General features: G+C 33.4%; 1 protein-coding gene across 1 annotated transcript; it reads left to right on the forward strand.

Annotated features, from left to right (window-relative positions):
* Positions 1-10,522: 10,522 nt before the first annotated feature.
* LOC114725785 (receptor-like protein 4) lies at positions 10,523-18,333 on the forward strand. Its single transcript, XM_028912346.1, has 9 exons — positions 10,523-10,607; positions 10,724-11,797; positions 12,105-12,255; positions 12,823-12,894; positions 13,889-13,957; positions 14,695-14,763; positions 16,681-16,758; positions 17,415-17,620; positions 17,757-18,333. The coding sequence occupies exons 1-9, from the start codon at positions 10,523-10,525 to the stop codon at positions 17,861-17,863; spliced, it is 1,911 nt and encodes a 636-aa protein (XP_028768179.1). The 3' UTR covers positions 17,864-18,333.
* The last annotated feature ends 6,079 nt before the right edge of the window (positions 18,334-24,412 follow it).

A 24,412-nucleotide genomic window follows, 5' to 3' on the forward strand; every position in this document is an offset into this window, starting at 1 on the left:
TAGATGCACAATTGATAACAATAAATTGGCAAACATTGGTACAACATGGTGGTCGCTAAAGTGGCCAAATAATAAATAAAAAAAGATGCTTCATAATTGATAGTAATAGAACATTACCTAAGTTGTCTTATTTACAAAACATAAAATGATAATTAGATCTAGAAATGACCCACACATTACATTAAATATCCAAACAAAACCAGCTACGTATCAAAAAGATTGTCCTTCTTGGATAAGAGTCTGTATGAATACAGTTAGTAAACATTAAGGCATCTAATGTTGTCTTTTTTTAGTTTTGGCCTTCTTTCTACTACTTAAGGCAATGAGGTTAGTGTCCTTCATGGATAAGAGTGTGGAAGTTGTGATGGCTAGTTGTCCTTGCCACATGAGACCTCGAAGAGTGAAAGACATATGAGAAGGAGTTGATATAGTTGCTCCATCCCCTTTATATTGAATTTTTCGAGACCCCTCGTGTGTTGAAGTTTGACTCCTGGTGGTCCTGCGCATTTCCCTTTTATTGGGTACAGGGAAGCGAGTCTCAACATCTGCATGTTGCTCCATATACCTAGTAGTTGTGCCCTCGTTAATGACAGCCTTTGAAGGCATCCTAAGCTAACAATAATGCATTTAAAAACATTAAAAAAATGAAGTTATAACATGTGTGTCTAATTATATTAAAGTGTCAAAGTACATAAGTGTTACTCACGTTGTGTCCTTCCACTGTCCAAGTCAACTCTAAGTCCCATCCCACTCTCTATCCTATTCTTATAAAATGCCCTTCCCCCACATGGTCTTGAAGTAGTTTGAGACTCTCCGGTAGGAGCTTCACTTTGGCCACTCCTCGGCCTTTTTGGTCTTGGTGTTTTGAGACTAGATTGTGGTTTCTATTACAATGAAGATAAATGCAAAAAGTGTTAGATAGTTATAAAACAATAATCAGTTAAAGAGTATTGTACTTAAATATGGACAAGTTGCTTTATTATGGCCTTCTTATTGACAAATGATGCATTTGGTAGTGGATCCTCTCTTACTCAATTTGTCAGGTGTAGGCAAAGGAAAATCTGGATTTTACGGAGCACTTTGTTGTGTAGGTTGTCCTAGATTGTCAATTTTTCTTCTCCTTGCTGACTCTTTTGTCTTTATCCTCTTTTTCCTTGGTCTTCTTGGCATGTTGGATAGTGGAGGTGGTTCAACGACTAGATCCTATGAATACCCTAGCATGCCTTGCCCCTCACTGGTTGAATTTTGTCCTATAACTAGCCAAATATGCATCCTGGTAATAGTATTGTGAAATCAGAATTACTGGGTCCAATTTTGCATAATACAGTGCACAAAGAGCATGCTAACTGTCACACCTTAAGTTTATACCAATTAACTTGCCTTGCGGAAGCATTTGGTATCACTTTTGAAGACTACAAGTTATGAAAAATCAATTTGAAAATTTTTTTTTCAAATTACTATTCATTGTAACCTTAAAATGTGGCAAACTTTAAAAATTCATAACTAATTGTAGAAAAATCAAAATAGAGTGATTCTAAGTTCTATGGAAAGCTCTTTGGATAAACTTCTGAGAAAAAATAGCTTCTGGACTGATTTCCTTGAAATTTGAGCCCAGTTTTCTTTGAAAAATTTACTATTCATTTGGCATTTTTGGATTTTTACTTATCTTTGCCTAACTTTCTGCTCGGTTATCAGAATTAGGCAAACTACCTCTCATTTTAAAGAGAAAAATTAGATCTCTTTGCTTACCAAATTTCATAACCTAACTCACTTGTTTATTCAAATGGTCATTGGTCAAACTTTGATCCATTTTAGTTCACTTTTTACCCCTCTTTAAAAGGGTAATTTAACTTAATTGACCATCTATCATCATAACATACTCTCTTAGTTATACTAGCTATTTCTAACATCTTGGGACTATTCTAATCATACTTGTATACTTCTAACCTTAATCATACTATTGGAAACTTAAAGTATGCTTATCATTACATTCTTCCAAAATAGAAAGGTTCAAAGCCATATAAAGTCACTGTGGCTTACTACCTCTTCAAGTAAGGCCAACTCCCTTCCTTTGCCCTTGGATGTTGAGGGCCCTAGGGTTTGTTTAAATATTAGGGTAATATTCTTGAGAATCTTAGTGGCAATTACATACATTATGAAGGTCACACAATACATTGTAAATCAAGCTATGCATGCATACTTTAACTTTATGTTCACACTATGGCAAGGACATATCATCATAACCATTCATGGCACTCAACATAGCATAAGCCAAGGCATAAATTGCATGAAGACAACATCATATAACATAACATACTCATTCACCTCATAACATAACAAGTTAGCAAAACACAGCCATAATCATACAAAGTGAAGTGACACTCTCATAATGGATTGCAAAGCTACCTTGAATACTTTCCTTCCTCTTGACTAGATCTTTGCCCCCTTTGTTGTGTATAGCCTATTAGGCAACTAATGACACAACATTAAGTATTATTACAACTCCATAACTTAACATAACCCCTTAAACCCTTTTTTCTTGATTTTTAAGATTTATTTTTCTAGCCTTGATTCTTGAACTTTCTTGGACCTTTCCTACATAATTTTTCATGTAGAATTTATTTATCATATTATTTTTATGAAGATCCAATCCCTTCTCATTGAACTTGACTTGGCTGAACACTATATATAGTCATAGGGAAAAGGATTTTCAACAAAACTAACATGTAATCACTTAATCCTTAACTTTTAACCATGCCTAATCTTAATCATACATAACCTAAACCCTTCCTATCCATTTTGATGAAATTTGGACAGCACTTCCTCTTAGAAAAATGACTTTCTATCATCATCAAAATAGCATAAAACCAACATATAACTATTATAACTTGAAATAGAAGAGTTGTAGAAGCTTACCTTGCTTCCAAATGACTTTCTCCCACTAAAACTCCTCTCTTTCTCTCTCTAAATGAAAATTTGCAAGAGTTTCCCTACTTGAATGGCCTTGCACGAAATGAACACGTGGGGGGTATTTATAGGCTTCATATTTCCATTAATTTCACACATGCCCTTCTTGCCTAAGACTTGATCTTGACCTTCCAATTTTTACCTCTTTCCAAATGTACAAATCTTAAGCTATGTGGCTTAATATGTTGACACTAGGATGGTGAGTCATTAGGGCTTACGTCATTTCTTCTTATCCATTAAGGTTAATTTGGCATTAATCAAGGTTAACTTTCTTGATTCCTTGATTAACTTGGCTAATTACCCTTCTAGAAGCTTTTGACTTTTCAATGATAGATGGTTGAATCCTAACCATCTAATGAACCATGTTTGCCATGTGTCAAGATCTTATGAAAGATGACTTAACCATAATCATCTTTCCTAACCCTGATTAGATTTTAATCTAACTTGATTATTATTTTCTTTTTCTTTTTATTTTCTTTTTCCCTTTCTTAGCCAATTTGGACATGATATGTGTCCTTGACATTCTGTCAGAAATTTTACCATCCCGGTTGTCCTGACAGTCCACTAAGTCTTAATATAATATTGATTTATTTTATTTGATAGCCGAAAAATTCTAGTATCTTAGAATTCTTATATCAGATCACTATTAATTATGTCTCAGTAAAAGGAAATTTTTTTGATTAATTTTATAATTTTTATCCCCCTATAACTCTTTAAATTGCCGTTTCCGTAAGAACCGACAATCTACCGATATTAATTTAGCTTTAAATTCAATTAAAGCTAACCTCCCCATCATTTAGGGTTGGAAATAATTTTATAAATCTCCACAATTGTAAATGAATTTTCTTTAATTTTTCATAATTTTTTTAGATCTCTAGGTATTTTTAATAATTGATATTGGCCAATTTTTCCTAATTTAGCCAAAATATTAATAATTAAAAATAATTTTCGACCTCTTCCTAGACGTCAAATATCATTTTATGGCATTAATTCTATTTCTCATGATTTACTGGAAATTTTTAAGATTTTCGGACACTAATTATGATAATGCCCTTTATCAGTGTAAAAAAAACCGAACCGGACCTGCCGGTTCAACCGGTAAACCGGTCAGTTGTCCGGTCTGGTTCATAAGCTAAACCGGGGACCGGTTCAAACCGGATTGAACCGGTTAAACCGGTGTGAACTGGTGAAAACCGGTAAAAATCGGTATGAACCGGTTTAAATAAATATATTGATATTTATCCTATTTTTTCTTATTTAACTCCTAATATCTCAATTATTATATATTTAAATGAATTTTAATGATGATTTTGGTATCAATAACTATTAATTTTAGTTATTGAAAAATTATAAAGATCAAAATTCTCAATATTGTTGTACTTTATTATTATTACAATCAAATTCTTATTGTATTTCTTTATATTTTGTTATCAGTAATTATTAGTATTGTTATATTTTGTCATTTTTAATTAAATTATATTATTTTAATATGACCGGTTTGATCCCGAGTTGACCTTGATCTGACCCATTAACTCTTGAACCACTACCTTAACCGGTTTAGTGTCCGGTCCGGTTTTTTGTTCCTTGCCTATAGACCAATCATTTCAAAAATGACAATTTGGTCCTTTTTTAGTTTTCACTTTAATTGTTTTACTGTTTATCTATCTTTTATCTCACCTGGCCTTGGTCAATCCTAATTCTTTCATTAATCATGTTAAAGATATCAGGGTGTAACCTATTTTCCTATCTTTGGGTTAGAAATTTTGGGATGTTACACTAACAAGGGATAACAATCAAGTCCCATGCTCTACACATGCATTGTTTCCTATTCATGAACACAGTATGCCTATTGTCACCCTTATGTACCTTGTACCCATCATCACTATTAAAGGCAACCCTACAATGCACAGACAATTTCCTATTCTCTTCAAACAAAGCAATAGACTTAGGGCTAAAATTTCCCTTCCACTTTTCTGCTAGCCTCTCAGCCTTAGCCTACTTAGACATCATCTTTATCCGAATCCCATCTATCATCCTAATTAGAGGCAAGTATCTAAACTCGTCTATCTAGGCATTAAGACTCTCACTGCAATTGTTATCAACAATCTAGGATAGGCACTGAGTACTAAAAAATGCTCTTACCCACGTGGGAGGAGGGTAACTCACAACTGCCTGCGCTGCTTCTTTGCTCAAAGCTCCAAGTGCTCTCAAATCATCATCAAATCGCTCCTCAAACATGCTCCAAGTGCATGCAAAGAAAGTCTTCTTCAACTGACCACCATGCCATCTCTTGCTCCAATTAGCATAAACGTGTCTTGCACACAATCTATGCTCAGCTTCTGGTAGTACATCCGACACAACTAAATGTAACCCTTACACCATTGGAAGACAATTTATGTTTTATATCATAATTGAAACAGTTGTATGCAAATGAAAAATATGATAAGAAAAAACCTTTTTGCATATCAGATATAATGGTCACATGCTCCCCATTGTTTAGATCCAATGACTTTTGTAACCATTGGAAAAACCATTTCCAATTAACAGTGTTCTCCTTCTGGGTGATCCCAAATGCTATGGGATATAAGCTATCATCAGTGTCTAAGCTAGCCGCTGTTAGTATTATACTGTTGGCATTTGCCTTCAAAAAAGTCCCATCAACTCCTATAATTGGCCTACACCTTGCCTTCCATCCAATCTTAGTAGCACTAATAAACAAGACACCACGTCAGAATGTAATTACCACAATAGATTTGACAAAATTAAAAAATCACCACCATAAAATAAAAAAGTTACCTTTGAAGCATTAAAGCATATATAGAGTTTACTAAACATCCTCTTTCCATTGGCTAATGCATCTTTACTCAATTCAAGAGAGACAGTTGACCCAAGATTAGATGTTTTCAGCTCATGACAATAAGCTTGCAGGTTGTTGAACTTATCAATATAGTTTCCCTCCATCTACCTCATAATTATTTTCTTCGCTCGTTTGCATTTATAAATGCTTACATGAAGCTTCAACTCATCCTCCATGTCCTTCTTCATGTCAGCAATCTTGTACTGTGGCCTCTCTTGGATCTTCCTCTTTAAATAGTTTGCAATCCACTTCACTGAAGCCCTAGGGTTCTTGAAAACCCTACCGCATCTGTGTTCTAGGCAAAAGGTCTTCACTACTAGCCTCGGATTTGTCCCTTCTTTTGATGCATATAGCACAAATGGACACCCCTCATCGCACAAAGCCTTTACCCTAAGCAGCTCACTTTTAGCTAGCCTTAACTTCACTCCAAGCTTAATGGCATAGTTATTTATTACTAACAACTCAGCTTTGTTTGCATATATATATATATATATATATCCCCGCATGAAAAATGGCCTATCTTCAGACCCAGTTGCTTCTTCATGGGCTCTCACTTCTATGAAAGGCCCATTAGGATCACTTGCGCCTACTTCATTAAACAAGTCCTCATCCTCAAAATCTTCATCTTCATCATCTACGAGCAACTCATCATCTCTCAGGGAAAAATCTTCATCTTCACTATCATTCTCTTCACTCTTATCACCTTCACTACCACCATATTCACTCTCATCATCTTCATCTTCAACTTCGTTATCACCTTTACTCATATCTTCCAACCCATCATTTTCTCCATTATCATGACCTATTTGACTAACATCACACATACTGGGAGTCTGGGGTTACTACAAGGTTGCTCATCACACTTTCCCTTTAACAAATCCCCAGTTCCTTCGTCTACTTCCTTCTGCTTCTCATTTCTTAACCCCACCCTTTACTCACCACTTCAACCCATTCATTTTGTCCATTATCATGACAGACTTCAATCCTATCATATACATCTGTGTTATTAGATGCATTATGACCCTGCTTTCCCTCAACCACATCCCCATATTGCTCTTCTATTTCCTTCCGTCTCTCAATCAATTCAACTTTCAAAGTCTCTAAGAAGCATATTTTTTTTATTCCAATCCATCTCATCCCTATCATCGGCATCATCCCCATCGTCACCATGCTTACTTTCACCACCATCGTCTTCCTCAACACACTTCCCTTTCCCTTTATCTAGTTGGATTTCACCTTCCCTATTGCCACCCTTTGTACACTTTTCTCTTGTCAACCCAGATGTTGAGATAGAAGCCGCAATGGACTTATGCCCCTCACATAGATGCTCTTTTGTCTCTTTCCACTCTTTCTTCCTCTTATTAAACTCACATAGCAAACTACCCAGATAACACCAATATTCCACACCAGATTTGGGACCACCATTCTCACCATCCGATGCCATCACTAGCTTAAACTCAAGATTAATTACCAGAAAACAACTAATTAACAAACTATCTAATGAACAGAAAACAAAGGACTAATATGAAATTTCACCATCCAGATAAAAAAAGCTTCCAATCACACCTTTTTCATACCAACACTGAAATAGATTCCATTCTTACTTGTCTCCCAAAGAATCTCTATGCTCGTCTCGTCCTTTCCTTGCCCTAATGCCACTGAGACTTATAGCCCTCTTATTTCACTCACACTTCACACTTCGTCCACGGTGATTCCTTCTCCCTCCACAGCTAAAACTACTAGACTCGTTTCATCTTCCTCCTCAAATTTTTGCCGTTTTCCTTCTCCATTTTTCTCTTCAATTTACACATGTCCATCCTGCCTCCATATTTCCCATCCAACTAAATGCCACATTGTTCGCAAGGATGCTCCTTCATGCTACACGGTGTCACTTAACATAAAACGGTAAGTCTCCATCTAAATAGGTCCACATTGCTACCTTTTTGTAACTTTCGGGCCTACATTGCACTTAAAAAAACTTCCTGGCAGCCAGTGCTCCTTTATGGAAACTTCCGAGACAAAAATGACCTTTATCCCAATATAAAAAGGTTCCTTACAAATTCAATCCAGGTTAGGCTATTATATTACAGTTTAGCTTGATTTAGTTTTCTTTGAGAGCCCCTAAGACATGGTTTTCAACGATCCACTTCATTTTTTTTAAAAAAAGTTATCCACTTCATTCCTGGTTCAAAACCCTAATGTCATTTCTCCATACAAAAACAACTCTTTCCACCTATTTGTTATTTTGCTAGTCGCTCTTAGTTTAGTACTTTCTATGAGAACAAAAGTAGAGCAAAAATATAAGAAAAGATATATGTAAAGGAGAAGCTCACGAGAATTTTTGAAAAATGTAAATGACGAGGTCGATTTTAGGAATGGTTGCAGGCTAGGAAAGCATTGAACCAATGATTCTTCCAAAGCTAGTGCTAAATTCTCACATTGGGGGGGAAAAAAAGAAGTGGATCGCATGTGAACTTATTCTTTCAGCATATTTTGTCAATTAATAGTCAAATTTAACATGAATAACCCCTTGAGACAATATTACTACAATTTGAAAACTTTTGGATATCCAGCATTCTTGAGTAAAAACTTATAAGGCAAATTTGCACCTTAACCCAGAAAAGAAAATGACTTGGATGACACATGGACTGCCAACTCAGCATGTTTAGTCAACTAATGATCAAACTTAACCTAAATAACAGCAAGGTGACATTGCTATGATTTAAAAACTTCTAGAGTGATATTGAGCCAAAAAAAACTTCTAGATAGCCAGTGTTCATAAACTAAAACTTTTGGGACAAATATTCATCTTAACCCTTTATATTTAATTAAGTTTCAAAAGTCACTATCAATTGACGTGGTAAAGTTGGTGAATAATTTGTCAACTATTCTCAACAAATTCAGCTAGAGTAGTTATTTTCAGTTCGATTTCAACTTGAGTAGTTAGAGTAGTTATTGTCGTTTTGTTTTCATTTTCGTTCTTATGCTTTTTTTTCCACTGTTTTTTGGGCATGAAACTGCTTGATGCTAACAGATGCAGAACAAAAAAAGGTAGGAAATAATTTCAGCATTTAATTTGTAAATTTCACAAAATCTAACTTTGTGATTGTCGAACATTCAATAATATTATCACTGGAGCAAGGTAGATCAACTTGTTTTGAAGAAAAAGGTCACAATACCTAATACTATAGTAATTATTCCAATTTTGTATTAAAAACAAATTAAGTCTAAACAAACTAGATTTGCTCAGCTTCGCCTCTTTAAAACATGTTTGCCAGTTTAGCTCTTCATTAAACTCATTCTCTAATCACCACATTATGCTTGTTTTGGAGTTAATTATCCCATTTATGAACTGAGTTTCTCTTATTCTTGTTTCCTCATACAAAAAGAAAAATAATATTCCTCTACTCTTATTTATAGGACAGATAGAGAAGAAAGTTTTTGATCCTATTTATATGATGGAGAGAGAAATTTTTATATGATCATATAATTTTACCCTTCATTTATTATCATATTGATTTTGTTTTCATGAGGCATAATATATGGATAAAATTAAAAAGTTGTTAAATTTTAAATAAGAGTTAATAAAATTTAAAGCTTTTCTTATTCTGTGTAAAATATGTTAGAAGTGACTTTATAAATAAGACCAAAGAAATATATGTTTCAATTAAAATAAACTAACTTAAAACAATAATTTTTCTTTTAAAATTATGTTGAATAGGTCTTAAGAAAGGATAATATTTAAGTAAAGTTGTTCATATTTATTATATCAAGTTTTTTGTTCATATGTTATTGTGTGTCCTATTTTTTAAAATAAAAGATGGAAAAATTGCAATAAGATTTCATATAAAAGAATTAAATAAAAAAAACCCTTTAAAATCATCAAATTATAATCTGAAGTCCCAAGAAGAGATTTTATTTGTTTAATTAGCAAAACTGCATTTACCTTTTTTTTTTAAAGTATGCATTGACAACTAAAAGTACAGTTATTAACAACTTAAAGTGTAACAATTAACAACTATCATGACAGATATTGACAACTCATACTACTATGATAGTTGTTAATCTTTACACTTTAAGTTGTTAATGACTCTACTTTTAGTTATCAATACATACTTTAAAAAAAGGATAATTTGATAATTAAACAACTAAAATCTCCTGTAATGAGGTCCCCTTAGGACTTTAAAATAATATGATGATTTCAAGAGATCTTTTTTATTTAATTCTCTTAGATGAAACCTTATTGTAATTTTCTCATAAAACATACCATTTTATAATAAGAATTTATTTAGAATGATTTATAAACAACTTTTCAATCGTTATTTATAAAATATGAAGTAAGTATGTAAGAAGAATTTTGTCTTAATTTATAAAAATGTGTTTATAAGTACTTATAAACATATGTTCACGGGTGCTTAGAAATGCTTATTAATCAAATTACGAGCCTATTTAAAATAGTTTATAAGTAATTTTTTAATCAATACAAGATAAATATGTGAAAAAAGTTTTATTTTAATTTATATAAACATAAAAGATGCCTACAGGTGATTTAAGTGATAGCAAAGAACCCGTCAACCCCTACACCGATTACTCGTTACTGATTCTTTTCTTCCCCATTTGACCCAGGTTTTCCCTCCTTTTTATATCATCACTCCCACTCCGACATACTCCTCAGTACTCCTCCGCAGTCAGGCGAAAATGTCCCTCCCCTTCTTCGTCTGCTCCTTCATCTCCACCTTCATCTTCTCCGCCTCCGCCTCCTTCTCTACACCTTACCCTTACGGTAACCTCTGATCTCTTCGCATTTTCCTACTATTTATTATTCAATCACTTTGCCCATTTAATGCCTTGTCTTCCCACTAATTCTTGCTTTCTTTTTCCTTATCCTCCTTCTCACAGGTTTATCTTACCATATTGACTGTGGTAGCCCCATCAACACCAGTGATCCCTTCAATACTACCTGGCTTTCCGACCGCTTCTTCACCGCCGGCGCCTCCTCCGTCGTATCCGAGCCACTCCGATTCCACTACCCCTACGAGAAGACCCTTCGCTTCTTTCCTGTCTCTCACGGCAAGAAGAACTGCTACATTATCCCTTCTCTTCCCTCCGGTCGTTACTTCCTCCGCACGTTTGTCGTTTACGACAACTACGATGGCAAGTCTCACACTCCTTCTTTCGATGTCGCCGTCGAGGGCACTGTCATTTTCAGCTGGCGTTCTCCGTGGCCGGAATCTGTAGCTCTAGGGGGTGCGTATTCTGATCTGTTTGCTTACGTCACAGACGGTGAGGCTGATGTCTGCTTTTACGGCTTGGCTACTGATCCCCCGGTTATCTCTTCTCTCGAGCTTGTACATGTCGATCCCCTGTCTTACGATTCGACGAGTATAGGAGATAAGCACGTTCTCGTCAATTATGGAAGGTTATCTTGCGGGACTGATCAATGGGGTCCCGGATTCAGCAACGACACCGATCTCTTTGGTCGGTCATGGCAGTCCGATTCCGAATTCCGATCAAATTTCGGTCTATCGAGTCACCGCAACCGCGACGATGTTAGAGCTATATCCACGAGGAACACCATAAGCGGAACTGAACAGAAGCCCAATTACTTCCCGATGAAGTTGTACCAATCGGCGGTGACTGTTGGTGGAGAAGATGGCGTCTTGGAGTACAATTTGAATGTGGACGCGAAGTTAGATTACTTAGTGTGGTTGCATTTTGCGGAAATTGATTCCAGTGTGAAGAAGGCAGGAGATAGGGTGTTCGATGTGTTGATCAATGGCAAGAATGCAACTAGGATTGACATATACAAGCAGGTGGGAAGCTTTGCTGCGTTTACTTGGCACTATATTGTGAGGAATTTGAGCAGTAGTGTGTTGACTGTGAAGCTTGTGGCTGCAGTAGGTGCCCCTCTAATTAGTGGGCTTGAAAATTATGCTTTGGTTGCCAGTGACCCTTCTACCGTGCCGCAACAAGGTATATTGCTGAACTCTTGATCCATTTACCATCTACAGGTTCGGTTACATTTACTCAAAGGAAATATGCATTTTCTTCTTTGGCATCTGAAATTATCTTGCAACTTGTTAAGACGTTAATGGAAAGATAATTAGGGAGGAATCGGAAAGTTAGCAATACTATGCTAATGTTAATGGTGAATGTGATTGCATTTTTGACATAATTTTTGGTCATATGGAATATGCCGTGGAAGGAAGTATTTTAATATTGTGCTGGTTGAAGATAAACCCTAAGAATCGTGGGTTGTTAACTGGGGACCCTTTTGCAGTGATTGCCATGAAAGCATTGAAAGATTCACTTCGTGTTCCTGATAGAATGGGTTGGAATGGTGATCCTTGTGCTCCTACTAATTGGGATGCTTGGGAAGGAGTCACCTGCCGCATGAATAAGAATCATGCTGCCCTCGTGATAAGTGAAATGTGAGCATGTCTTACTCTTCTTTGAAGTTATAATTTACATTTTTAAACTGAATTTTGGAAGAGGATTGATGCTTCATGCACAATGACTTTACTGTGAAGTTTTACTAAATGATGCGGCATGCTTAATGTGAAAGATTTTCCACTCACCGAATATACATGTGAAAGATTAATTTTACTAAATGCAGTCATTATAACTGGTTGTATGACATTGAGCACGTAAGATTGTTGAAAAAATACTTTTTTATTTTCCTAAAAAAAATGGTGAATCATATTGCAATTTGCAGGTAGTATAAAGACTGAAGATTAGTTAACACTGGCCAACATTATTACGCATTAAAATCATTTTTTTGATTTATTTATTTATTTATTTTGGGGGAGGGGGCTCAAGAAGCTAGACAGAGGAATATGGGTGAAACTGCTGTTGCACATATGACATATAAAAGTGACTTATCCCCATAAGATAAAAAAAAATGGAAGGAAAAACAGAAGTTTTAGGTTGCTTCTCCTTTAATTTATAATTCTTTCTCCATGGCTTTGATTTTATTTTTATTTTAATGTTAACTACAGAGATCTTGGCAGTCAAGGCTTGAAAGGGTACATTAGTGACCAGATTAGTCTTTTGTCAGACTTGGTAAGCCTGTAAGTATCAACTGCTAAAAAGCTTACAAAGGCTAATGCCTGATATTCACTAATCATTATACGGCTGATATATGTTGAGGCTACCATTACACAACTCTTCAGTAAGAAACATGTTAAGTCCATATTTGTTTTTTGGGTTAGAAGCTTTCTAGCACCTTTGATGTTTGTGTTATTTAAACAGCTGTCAGAACCTGCAGTTCTCCTTATACTCTCCTGTTTTTTTTTACAATTACCTGTTCCTTGAATTAGAACAACATCAGCGTTCATTTTCAGATTGACGGGTTTTGATTCTTTCAAGATTCAATTAACCTTGTCCTTTCATTCTGTGACTACATTATTGAATCATCAAACCCAACCTTTAGTGCTACTTAATCCCTAAATAGCACTGTAACATGCACGAGAAGCTAAAAGTGTTATAATTAGCACATCTTATCTATAAAGCATTTCTCTCTAAATCATGCTGGTCAAACTTTTGGATCCACGTTAAATTTTCTAGTAGATCATTGTTCATTATAGGCATGTTTTCAAGCACCATGTGGCCTTCTTTCCCAATTTTTTGTCATATTTACTTGGGAAAATTAGGGATAAATCCCTCGTTGAAAATTTAATTGGCAAATGGGACTTAGAATAATTGATTGCACAAGGGAAGATTAGTTGCACACAAAGGATGATAAGCTGCACAAAGGGAAGATAGTTTGCACAAAACATTATTTGGATATAAGGAATTAGTTTGCACATAGGGAGGATCACTTGCACATAAGAGAATTTCATTTACACAAAGGGAAATTGAGTTGCACATCGCACAAAGGAAGATCATTGCACACAAAGGAAGATACATTGCACACAAGGGAAGATAAGTTGCACAAAAAGAAGCTAAGTTGCACAAAATCCTCATGTCCTATTTGCCAATTAAATTTTCAATGGGTGATTTATCCCCAATTTTCCCTATTTATTTTGACTTCAACTATCTAGTAACCTCTCTTGAAAATTACAGGAACTTAAGTTCTAATTCTCTCCGTGGTTCCATACCTTCTGGCTTGGGGCAAAAATCCCTGATACGCGTGTAAGTATTACTGATAGTAAACTTGCTACCCAGTTTTTCTACCAGGCTGTTATTTTTCAGATTTTATGCAAATTCACAAAACCTAGTGGGGCTCTTTCTTCAATGAAAATCAATTTTCGATATCTGGATGCACTGAAGTTATATTTTTAACATTTTGCTTAGAATTGGAACTTGTGTAAGAAGAGCCATTACTCTGAAAATTGTGATGCTCCCTCTGGTCCTATTTATAATATCCCAAAATTTGAATTGGATTGGTCTTTTTTATAAGATCCTCATTGAGGGTGTCTAAACATTAAATGTGTTTTTACTAATTTTGCCTCTAATTAATTTTTATCTTTCCTCATCTTTGTCTCATACTACATTCTCTTTCATTCATCATCTGATTACTAGTATTTTTCTATGTTATTTGCTCCCTTATTAAATAAGGACATACTCCGGAAAAAAGGTTGAATTTTTACATATTTATTGCTTTTAACTAATTTTAACTGTTTTCTTGAACTGTGTAGTTTAGTTAAAAGGATTGTATAAAGAGGACTGAAAGGAATATTTTCAGATAGCACATATCTTTCTTGCACAATTGTTTGTTAGCTGCAGCTTAGACCACATAAATTGCAGAGTTACCTGCTCATTTTAATAAAATTATATTATGCCAGTCTGATCTGTACAAAGGAGAAATAGAAAACGACCTCGTTATCATTTAATGCTTGACATTTTTTTCTTTATAATGTATGCTCCAGGGATTTGTCCAACAATGAATTAACAGGTTCCATACCAGACGGTTTAGCCTCTTCAAGTTTGCAGCTTGTGTAAGTATCCCTTGCGTTATCTATTATGTCTCTTTCTGTTAGATAAAGCCATAAACATGTCATGATTGGCATCTAGCTCTGAAATTTGTTTTAAGTACACTTTTACTAAACATTTTAATTAGTTTATTAAAATCTCATTATTGTCATGTGTAAAACATTTGCATTGTGCACAACATAGGGGCCGAAGGGTGAAACTTACTTTAGTCCTTGTGCTGTCCTTGTTTATAATATCAAAAATATCAAAACTTCACAATGAAACTAACTGCAAGAGACAAGACGACTAACAAGATAAATACAGCCTAGTCACCTCGATTGCAAAGTAAATACTTTGATGATGTCAGAGCTTTGGTTTCAAAATTGTTGTGAAAAGGCAATTTTAAGTTGGTAAATCCTTGGTCGTCATCTATGAAAATCAGAATGTCATCATGAACAATTGATATATTTCTCCACACAGGACTATAATTATAAAATACAGTGATTCATTCCACACCTTTGAAGCTCCAAGGCTGTAACTTGTTCACTAGACCTGCTAAACCATGCCCAAGACAGTTGCTTTAAACCATATAATGACTTAGTTTTACTGCCTACTTGCCCTCTTTGGAGCAACTATAAACCTCTTCTTGAATATCTCCATGGATTGAAGCATTCTTAATATCTTACTTTTGTAAAGGCCACTTGAAGGTTGAAACCATAGAGATGAAGATATGCACTGAGGTTATCTTGTCAACAAATAAAAAGGTTTCAGAATATTCCAGATCATAGACCTGACTGTAACCATTTTTGTTGTGAAGTCCAAATCACCGATTCAAAGCCTCTACCAATTGTCTTCTTTGTCTTTAAATCCTGAATAATCAGAGTCGGGAACAAAAATGATGGAACAAGTGAGATTTTTGTTAGTTTGCTAGTTGACGTTTGATTATAGAATTGGTGAATATGCCATGCCATGGAGCTTGAAATATTCCTCCTTAGAAATTCCTTCCTCTTTTTTTTTTGGTAATCTGGATCTAAAGATGCTGAGGGCAAGGCAGAATACTTGCATTTGTTGCTTGAAGTGGTCTGTACTTTTCAATTGCCAATAAATGTGTCCTTTTTTATTGCATGATTTTATATTATCATGGCTAGCATGCTTTGCTCTTCCACCTCTTTAAGAGTTAGAAGTTGAGAATTGAGTAGCGTGGGCAGAATTCTCAATAATAGGAGGGCAAACACTTCTTTGGTGGTAGCTTACTAAACATGGGAATATAGTTTTGTAAACCTTGCCAAAATAAGCAGGATTTTTCTGTCATTATTTTCTGAGGATCTTCACTTTTTAACTCCATTATCAAGGTTAGGAAAGCCTGTCGGCCTTTTCTGAGTATTTCGGTGTCACACTGACATCAGACTTCCCCTTTCCCATGTTGGCATGTTCTTGTAGATGCTCTAGAATGGAGGGGCACATGAGGAAGAATCTTAAAACAGAGATTAGGAAATTGAATAAACCCTGTAGTACATGGAGGTTTGGACACTTCTGGTAGTTCAAATGACACTTATTAAGCTTTGGGTTGGTTTGCATTTAAAAAAAAAAAAAAGGGAAAGTTTGGGTGGGGAATGTGCATAAGACTCAAATTACTGATGAATTAACTGCAACCTCTCCTCCTTATGTTTAATAGTTTGGTTTCCAGATCAATAGCTGGATTAATGTCAAAGAGAGCAAAGGTTAAGATCAAGATTTTCTGATTTATGGGATGAAACCTAGGTAAAAACAGTCCCAATGAAGCTGTTTCATTAGCAGTTTTCTTGGATTTAAAGTGTTCATAATTAAAAAATGGAACGTTTTTATATATCTCCTCCCTCTGATATGGATAGGTTGAGTATGTATATTAACCTGCAGTACGGTATTGCTTTGGTGTTTTTTTCTAATCCATTTTGTCTTACCAGGCTATTGAATGATAACTTTTTGGAAGGACAAGTGCCAGAAGGACTTTACTCGGTTGGTGTGCATGGGGGAGCTTTTGAGTATGTCACTTTAACCTGAGTCTCAAGATAAAACTATGTTCAGAATGGAATGTTGGTTAATTTATCTTTCTTGGATAATATCCCTATCTGGCTGACCATTCTGTATGTCTTTCTGTCTAAATTAAATGCAAGTAGAGCTACGAAAGTCCTATATATAAGCTCACTGTGTCGTACTGATCAGCTTTGGATGCTGAAGGAGAGACTTAATGCCTTTTCTTACGTAAAAGTCGTTCAGCCTCCTCTCAGTGTTCATTGTGTACCCACCTCCTTTTCATATATAAAGCTTATTTAATTTGTATATTTCTGAAAAGCTGAACTAGAATTTGGATGATTTATGAAAACTGTCCCCCTTTGAGTAACGCTCAATATGCTCAATTGAATGACCACATCGACCACACATTTTGACCCCTGCCATTGTTTTTGTTTTACTGGGCATATGCAGTTGCTTCATGAAGTGGCATAAGTCAGGTGCCGAATGCATTTTTGCAGTAGGTGCAAAATAGTGTTTCACCTCAGGTCAAAAAAAAAAAAAAAAAGTGTTTCACCATAGAATTATTTTTTTGGGAGGTACAACTTAGGATAGTTTCTTCTGTGAAAATTGTAGTCAATTTGTAATGTTAATAATTCAGATGATAAGTAATTTATTTTTTATTCAGTCTCTCTGGCAACGAAGCTTTGTGTGGCGTGCCATCTCTGCCAGCTTGTCCTTTATTGTGGAAACACGGAAGACTATCTACTTGGGGGAAAATTGCAATAGGCTTGTCATGCCTTTTTGTTTTCTGTGCGTTACTGGTGCTGGTATGTATTTATGTCAGGAGGAGAAGGAACGAATATGATTTTGGTCTTCCGCATGAATTAATGGGTAAGTATGACCTCATTTGCATTCTGGTTTTGGCAAAGCCATTTTCATTCTTTCAAATATATTTGGTATTATCATTACCTGTGTAATAGTTTTTCCTTGTGTTACTAGTTTATTGAACTAATATACTCTCTTGCAGCATTAGCCGGCAAGAGAAGCCGATATCAGAGACATAAATCCTTGATGCATCTTGAGATGGAGAGCCAACATGCCAGAGGTTTACATTCACCATATACTTTACAATAACCGAGTTTCACTGCAAATTTAAGACTGATTTTTCACAACATTCACCGACACAGCTTTTAGCAAAAGGAAATTGAAAGTTGTAAATACACCTATCAGTGCTAAGCCAAGTTGATGTGACATCACTGCCTTACTTTAGAGGGGAAAGAACGGCTTGCTGAGGTTTGGCTTTTCTCCAACAGCTTTCTATCTCTTCAGGATTGTGGAAGCCACTTATTGCTTTGTTGTGTCACACATTGTTTGCCGCACCCACCACAGACACAACCCGTTATATCAGTAACCATATACAAAGTTACAACCTTTGATGAATAGGTGATAGGAACACTTCAATTAAATGCAAGTGATTTGAACCATGAGTTAGTTGTGTACTTTAGGTTGACATGTGTCCATTCTGCTTAACTCAACACTGTACCCTGATATTTACGTTGCCTAATAACGGTGGGCGGCCTGTTCTATGCTATGAACTTTTTGTAGTTCTCCACTTTTATATTATCTGACTCCATTGGATGCGCCTGATTCTCCATTAAAAGTTGCTTTGCATGTCACTATTATATTGAAGATTTAATAGGAATTATTTGGGAATCGTTTTTTATGTTTCTATTTTGAAGCTTTATACTACCTCCAGTCCTAATTATAAGATCTTGTTTGTAAACTACAAGCAAGATCTTATAATTAAAACTGGAGGTAGTATTTATTTTAAGTAAAGCATGTTGGAGAAAGCTTAAGATTTCATGATGGTTTTATTTTGTTCATTCACTTGAAAATATGTAGATATCATGGAATTCTCTGAATTGGGTTGTCAAATGGAATTGAGATCGAATTGATGCTAATTTACGTCTTTTACAGCCATAGTTACATCTTCCTGAAACAGTGACATGAAATCTAATTTTTCTTTTGTTTATTTTTTTTTTAATTTATAATTAGTACAATTTATTATAAGATTTAACATGAAATCTATTTTTTTTTCTTCTGTTTATTTTGTTGGCCTTAAACAATGGGCCAATGAACACTTAATATTTTTTTTATTCATAATATTAGGCTAAATTATATAAAGCTGACTTGTATATAAATAGCTTTCTTGACCTTTATAACTTCACATAAAAAAAAAAAACTAGTTTCAATCTTGTACGGACAATCCCTGAACTTTTATGTGTAAATAACCTTCCTAAATTACAATCTATTTGTTAAAAAAGGCCTTTATTAGATTATATTATTTTAGTGAAGTAAGTGGTAAATTAATAACGAGAAAGTTATTTACTGAACATAATGTTTTAAGAATTGTAGAGATTATATGCAGATAATTCGAATTTTAGGAAGAGTATGTATTAATATTTAGTTAAACTCTGTCTACGGTCAAAGAAGAAGATTCCAGAGAGAGAGGACATGGACCATAGTGATGATGCTGCTTCCTGTTGGAATTTAGAAGGCAACAAAATTAGAGTCCAAAAAATCCTATTACCGTTGGTCGTCATTTCTGACTTGCCGTTGCATTTGCAACAATCTTTTTTCCCTAGTTTTGTTGTAGCAGTTACTCTTGCTGGAATCTTCCACTTTTCAGACTATTGTCAAAATTACACTTTCCTTCTTCTGATTATCTATTAAATATATTATATTTATAAAAAGGAGAAATTTAACATAATCCACAATTTGATTAGATTTGATAAATTTTTAATCCCTAATTCAGTCAATTATATATATATGGTTGTAATAAGAAGTGCAATCTCCATGTTAACTGTTGATCTAAAAAATGGTAATGATAATAATTATTATTACCTATAATTAATAAGTTATATATTTAGTTAAAACTTAATATATTTAGTCAATAACGATGCTCTGGTTCGCTGTCTCGAGGTTGTCTTTCCAAGCGCATTCGTATCATAATTTTATTGTTTTCATAATACTAGAATTGAAGGATATTATGGCTGGCCAAAAAAAAAAGAAGAATATTACTATGTTTTAATTAACTTTCCAAGTTTCAAAATATTAAGCTTACTGTTTGTATGATAGTAATTTTCAATGGATGTATTACATGGATACTAGGAAAAATTATAAATAAATACTTTATATTCAATTTGAATTACAATAAAGTCCCTTGGAAATGAAAATAATTTGCAAGGATCAAAGAATCATCAGAACACACACACACAAATAAAAAAACCTTATGAACAAGAAGTCAAGAACTGTTCTTGAAAATACCGAAATAACTAGGTCGTAATAATGTTAAAACACTCCTAAAAATCATGGTAACATTAATATAACTAGGAAGCAACAAATTATGAATTACGTGTGTTGCGTTGGAATGTCAAGATGAGAGAATTTGAGCTGACATGAGAAGTGTCTTGTGATACCGAGCCTGCTTATATACTTCAAACACTTTGAATTAATTTGTTGTTCATTCAATACTATGAAATATTTTCCAGGTCTGCCTAACAACTTAATATTTTAAGGGTAAAATCGCACCATAAAATCTTTTAGATGCACCTAAAAGAATATTTTAGAATATTGGATGAATAATAAAATACTTGAGGATATTAGACACACACCTGAAAAAATACTTCAAGATACTGGATAGATCACAAAATACTCTGAGATGTGGATGCACCTAAAAAAAATACTTCAATCTATTAGTTGTGCTTAAAATCTTTAGTCTAGCCAACTAAGAATGATGTGTGAAATGTTCTAGTTGCATTTAGAAATTACAGGGAATTCTTGCATAGATCAACCTAACAACTATTAATGTCAGAATTTTTTACGTATAAACAATTGCTAACTTTAATATAAGCTGGCCAAAAAAACACAACTTCAATATAAATGCTCCTCCGGTCTTTAATATATGATCTAATTATTGAGTTGGTTTCGATACTAAATGTAAGACCTATTTATCATATTTATTAATTTTTTTAAATTATCCCTATGAATACTCCCTCAACCATAATTAAGTAGGAGAGAAAAGGATAAGAAAGAAGATCATGATATTTTAGAAAAAACATGTCATATTTCTTATAATTAACTAACTTATTTAACTTTTTTAAGCTAATCAGATTAGTTAAATATGTCTTATATTAAGAACTGAAAGAGTATAGTGATTTGCCTCTAATCATATAGATATTGTGCATAATTAAATCACAGGATTAATCGTCTAAGAAACCAGGAGAAATAATCAAGTGGTGTGCCTAACGTAGTGATAAAATAACTAATCACAACTATACGAGTTTGCGTGGCTAATATTTAAACTCTAATAAATTGAACAAGTATTATGAAATAAGTAAGAATGACTAATCCTACACTATTTTTTTAAGTTTCTCATGTGCTCTCAAGTTCATAAAGTTTCAAACTTTCTCTTCATTGGTTTTGGTTTGAATAATCTTGTGTTGTAATGACCTGTACGCTTGAAACGCAATCTAAAGGAAACACTCCAACTTGCATAATTCAAATTATATATATTACTCCCTCCTATCTTTTTTTATAAGGTACAATTTTTTTCAAAGATATTTAAAATTTTCAAACAATTTTTTTATTTTTATCCCTAATTAATTATGTGTCTCTGTACTAATTATAACAAATTTTTCACTAGTTCTATTTTGCACATCCTCTAAAATAAATAAGGGCATATTTGAAAAAGGGGATATATTTATTTACTTTAACTAATTTTAACCGATTTTTTAATTTACAGACTTATAAAAACAACCATAGGGAGCATATAAATATATATATGTAACAATATATACGTGAATTATTGTTAGATAGAGCTTACATATAGAGAAATATTGAGTGATATAATTAAAGACGTAAATAATACAACCATACTTTACTTCATACTTTCCAAGTCATGTGAAAGGAGAAATATAATTAAACAAAGTGTTGACTTTGACCAGGCCATGCAAATTAATAAAGCACAGCCACAGATCACAGAGTTGACGGTGTAGGTTAAAAGCAAGTGCGGCAAAAATGACTCTCTCATATATGTCCAACGAAAGTATGACTTGTTTGACTTGTCATTCCATTTCTTTTTGTTTCCCCTCTCTCTATCGACACACACATATGAAACCATTATTTTCTCTTTCACCCATCTCATGCTCTAATAGTTTGACTGAAAATTTGTTCAAACTCAGATATGATTAATTAATTTGATGTTTAATTGTCTTCTTAGCATGTTGAGTAAAAAAAATTTTAATTGTTGATTCCATTTCCACAACAACCCAAACACGACTGTGTAAATCTAATACTAATTTAATTAATTATTACCCTTTTGGTTAATGTTTATCAAGGTGATATAATCTTCAAATTCCTAATTCAGGTGCCTGCATATAAAGATTTGCCGGATTAATTAAGCTCATGATAACGCTGGAAGATTTACTATATTTATTTTGATGTTAGGTGGAAATATTATTTTACTTAGGCATTATTCAACGGTTTAACATGATTTTCATTAATTACTTCGTATGAAAAAAATATAATCACAAAACTATATATTTAATCCTTTACTTTATTTTATGTTTCACTTAGGCCATTAATTTTAGTAATTTTTTTTTCCCAGTCATTTAACCTTAACATAGTAGACAAAAAAAATACGAATATTAAATTTTAAAATGTTAACCAAACGTTTTTTTTAACACTGATGACGTATTAAGTTTAAATTTCAAAATAATAATATGATTGTTAAAAAACTGTATCATTTAAGAGTTACTGTGTCACAACTAAAGAATTAAAAAGATATAAAATTAAGAAATCAAAATAGCATCTTACATAAAATAATAGGACCAAAGGTGCAAGCAAAATAATTTTAGGAATGCGTGTGGATTTCAATCTGTTTGGTCAGTTTATAAGAATTCTCTTGTGATTTGAAACTTTTTTCTGATATAATTTAACGAAGTTAGGCTTGGTGCATATGTATCCGAAGCAAGAACCATGACGGTTTTATTTTCTATAGCAAGTTGGTTAAACATTATTGTAAATACTCTATAAACCTAATTACATGCATAACACAATTATTTTTCTTATTTGGGATGTGAAAGACAAGTTATTCATGAAATAATTTCATAATAATTATTTTTTTACAGGCGCAGGTATATTCTTGTTGGAGCTAATCCTAATTTTATAATAATTATTAATTGCATTGTTTAAGTACTAATTATATATATACTAGAAATGCATCAATTACAATCATCCCCTACGTTAGGCCATAGAAATATGATATAAAGTGGATATTCAAGTTATGGAAGAGGAAATTAGAGTTTAAAAACATTTTCCAAACTTTATAATTTACATTTTTTTAATAAAAAAGTTTAATTAATCAACAAACCAAATGAAGAACTGACTTGAAGCATTTAAAAGGTAAACAGATTGTATTCAAGTGAAACTTTGATTAAAAAACCTAAAATTTGACCAGAGCAGGAATTTTTATGCTTCAAAGACCAAATTATTGACTTTACATTAAATAATATGTATAAAACAAGCAAAAAAATTTAAAAAAAAAATAGACAAAAGTGATGCAAAAGCTAGCTGGGAGACCAAAACCTATTGCTTTCTCACTTTAAAAATCACATTGATTAATAGTCAAGAAAGCAGTGATAAAAAACCCAATGTTTCTCATATTTGTATATGTATATATAATATTTTTTAAAATTTATTACTTTGAGATATTAATGTAATGTTTGCTTATGTCATACGTCATGCCATGAATAATAACGAGATCTCTTAGATATGTGAACACATACATTCACACACGGAGAGGACCCAAGTTGCAAATCACCTAATAAATTTAATTTGTGTTATAAAACATATAAAGTTGAAAGTTGACTTATTTCAATTGGCTCCATATCTTTTCAATTATAAAGCCATTATAATCTTCATAGACCTTTTAATTAATGTGTGAAAAATTGTTTATATATATGTTGACATCCACCATTAGGCAGACATAAATAATTCCATATGGCTGGCTAGCTAATTTCTTTGTGCATCTTTGCTAGCATTAGTAATATTTTAGGATTTTATTAAGTGAACATCTTGAAAATATCATGAGACATATATCTTAATTAATTTAGTTAACCAATTATTGCTTCTTATACAAGTATAACAACATAAGAAATTAGGAAACAAAACATGTGAAATAAAGCCATTCTTGGTCAAAGATCCTCACAGACAAATTTAACATTATTGCTTAATAATCAGATTAATGATCAGCAATATAATATATTGTTTTAGGCAGAGGTAACAAAAATCATTAAAATCTATTGACCTTTTGTCCCACTAAATAAAATATTATATAAATATAAACAGGTTTTCATAATTGAAATCAGCCCAAGTCTTCACATGACTATATACGAAGGCGTACTAATTCCACTTCTATATGTATTGCAGCAATCAAATTGTTGCATCGAATATATATCAATAATTGAATTATTGAATTCAGGTCAAAAAAAAATTATTGAATTATTGAATAAGAAGTAAAGGACAACCTTGTTGACTTGGTTGACTTAGAAATTAGTGCCCACAAATTGTCTTTTCCATGCCTCCTTTCAAACTGTAATAATTATTTCTCAACTAATTTTT

Source organism: Neltuma alba, unplaced genomic scaffold, assembly GCF_004799145.2.
Source record: "Neltuma alba isolate B1F8T4 unplaced genomic scaffold, ASM479914v2 tig00012278_pilon, whole genome shotgun sequence".
Classification (NCBI taxonomy): domain Eukaryota; kingdom Viridiplantae; phylum Streptophyta; class Magnoliopsida; order Fabales; family Fabaceae; genus Neltuma; species Neltuma alba.

Bases quoted from the DNA above. Each gene is read 5' to 3' on its own strand.
- LOC114725785 (XM_028912346.1), top strand. From the start codon at position 10,523: ATGTCCCTCCCCTTCTTCGTCTGCTCCTTCATCTCCACCTTCATCTTC. The intron at 11,798-12,104 runs GTATATTGCTGA...ACCCTTTTGCAG, and splicing joins TTCTACCGTGCCGCAACAAG to TGATTGCCATGAAAGCATTG. The intron at 16,759-17,414 runs GTATGTCACTTT...TTTTTTATTCAG, and splicing joins GTGCATGGGGGAGCTTTTGA to TCTCTCTGGCAACGAAGCTT.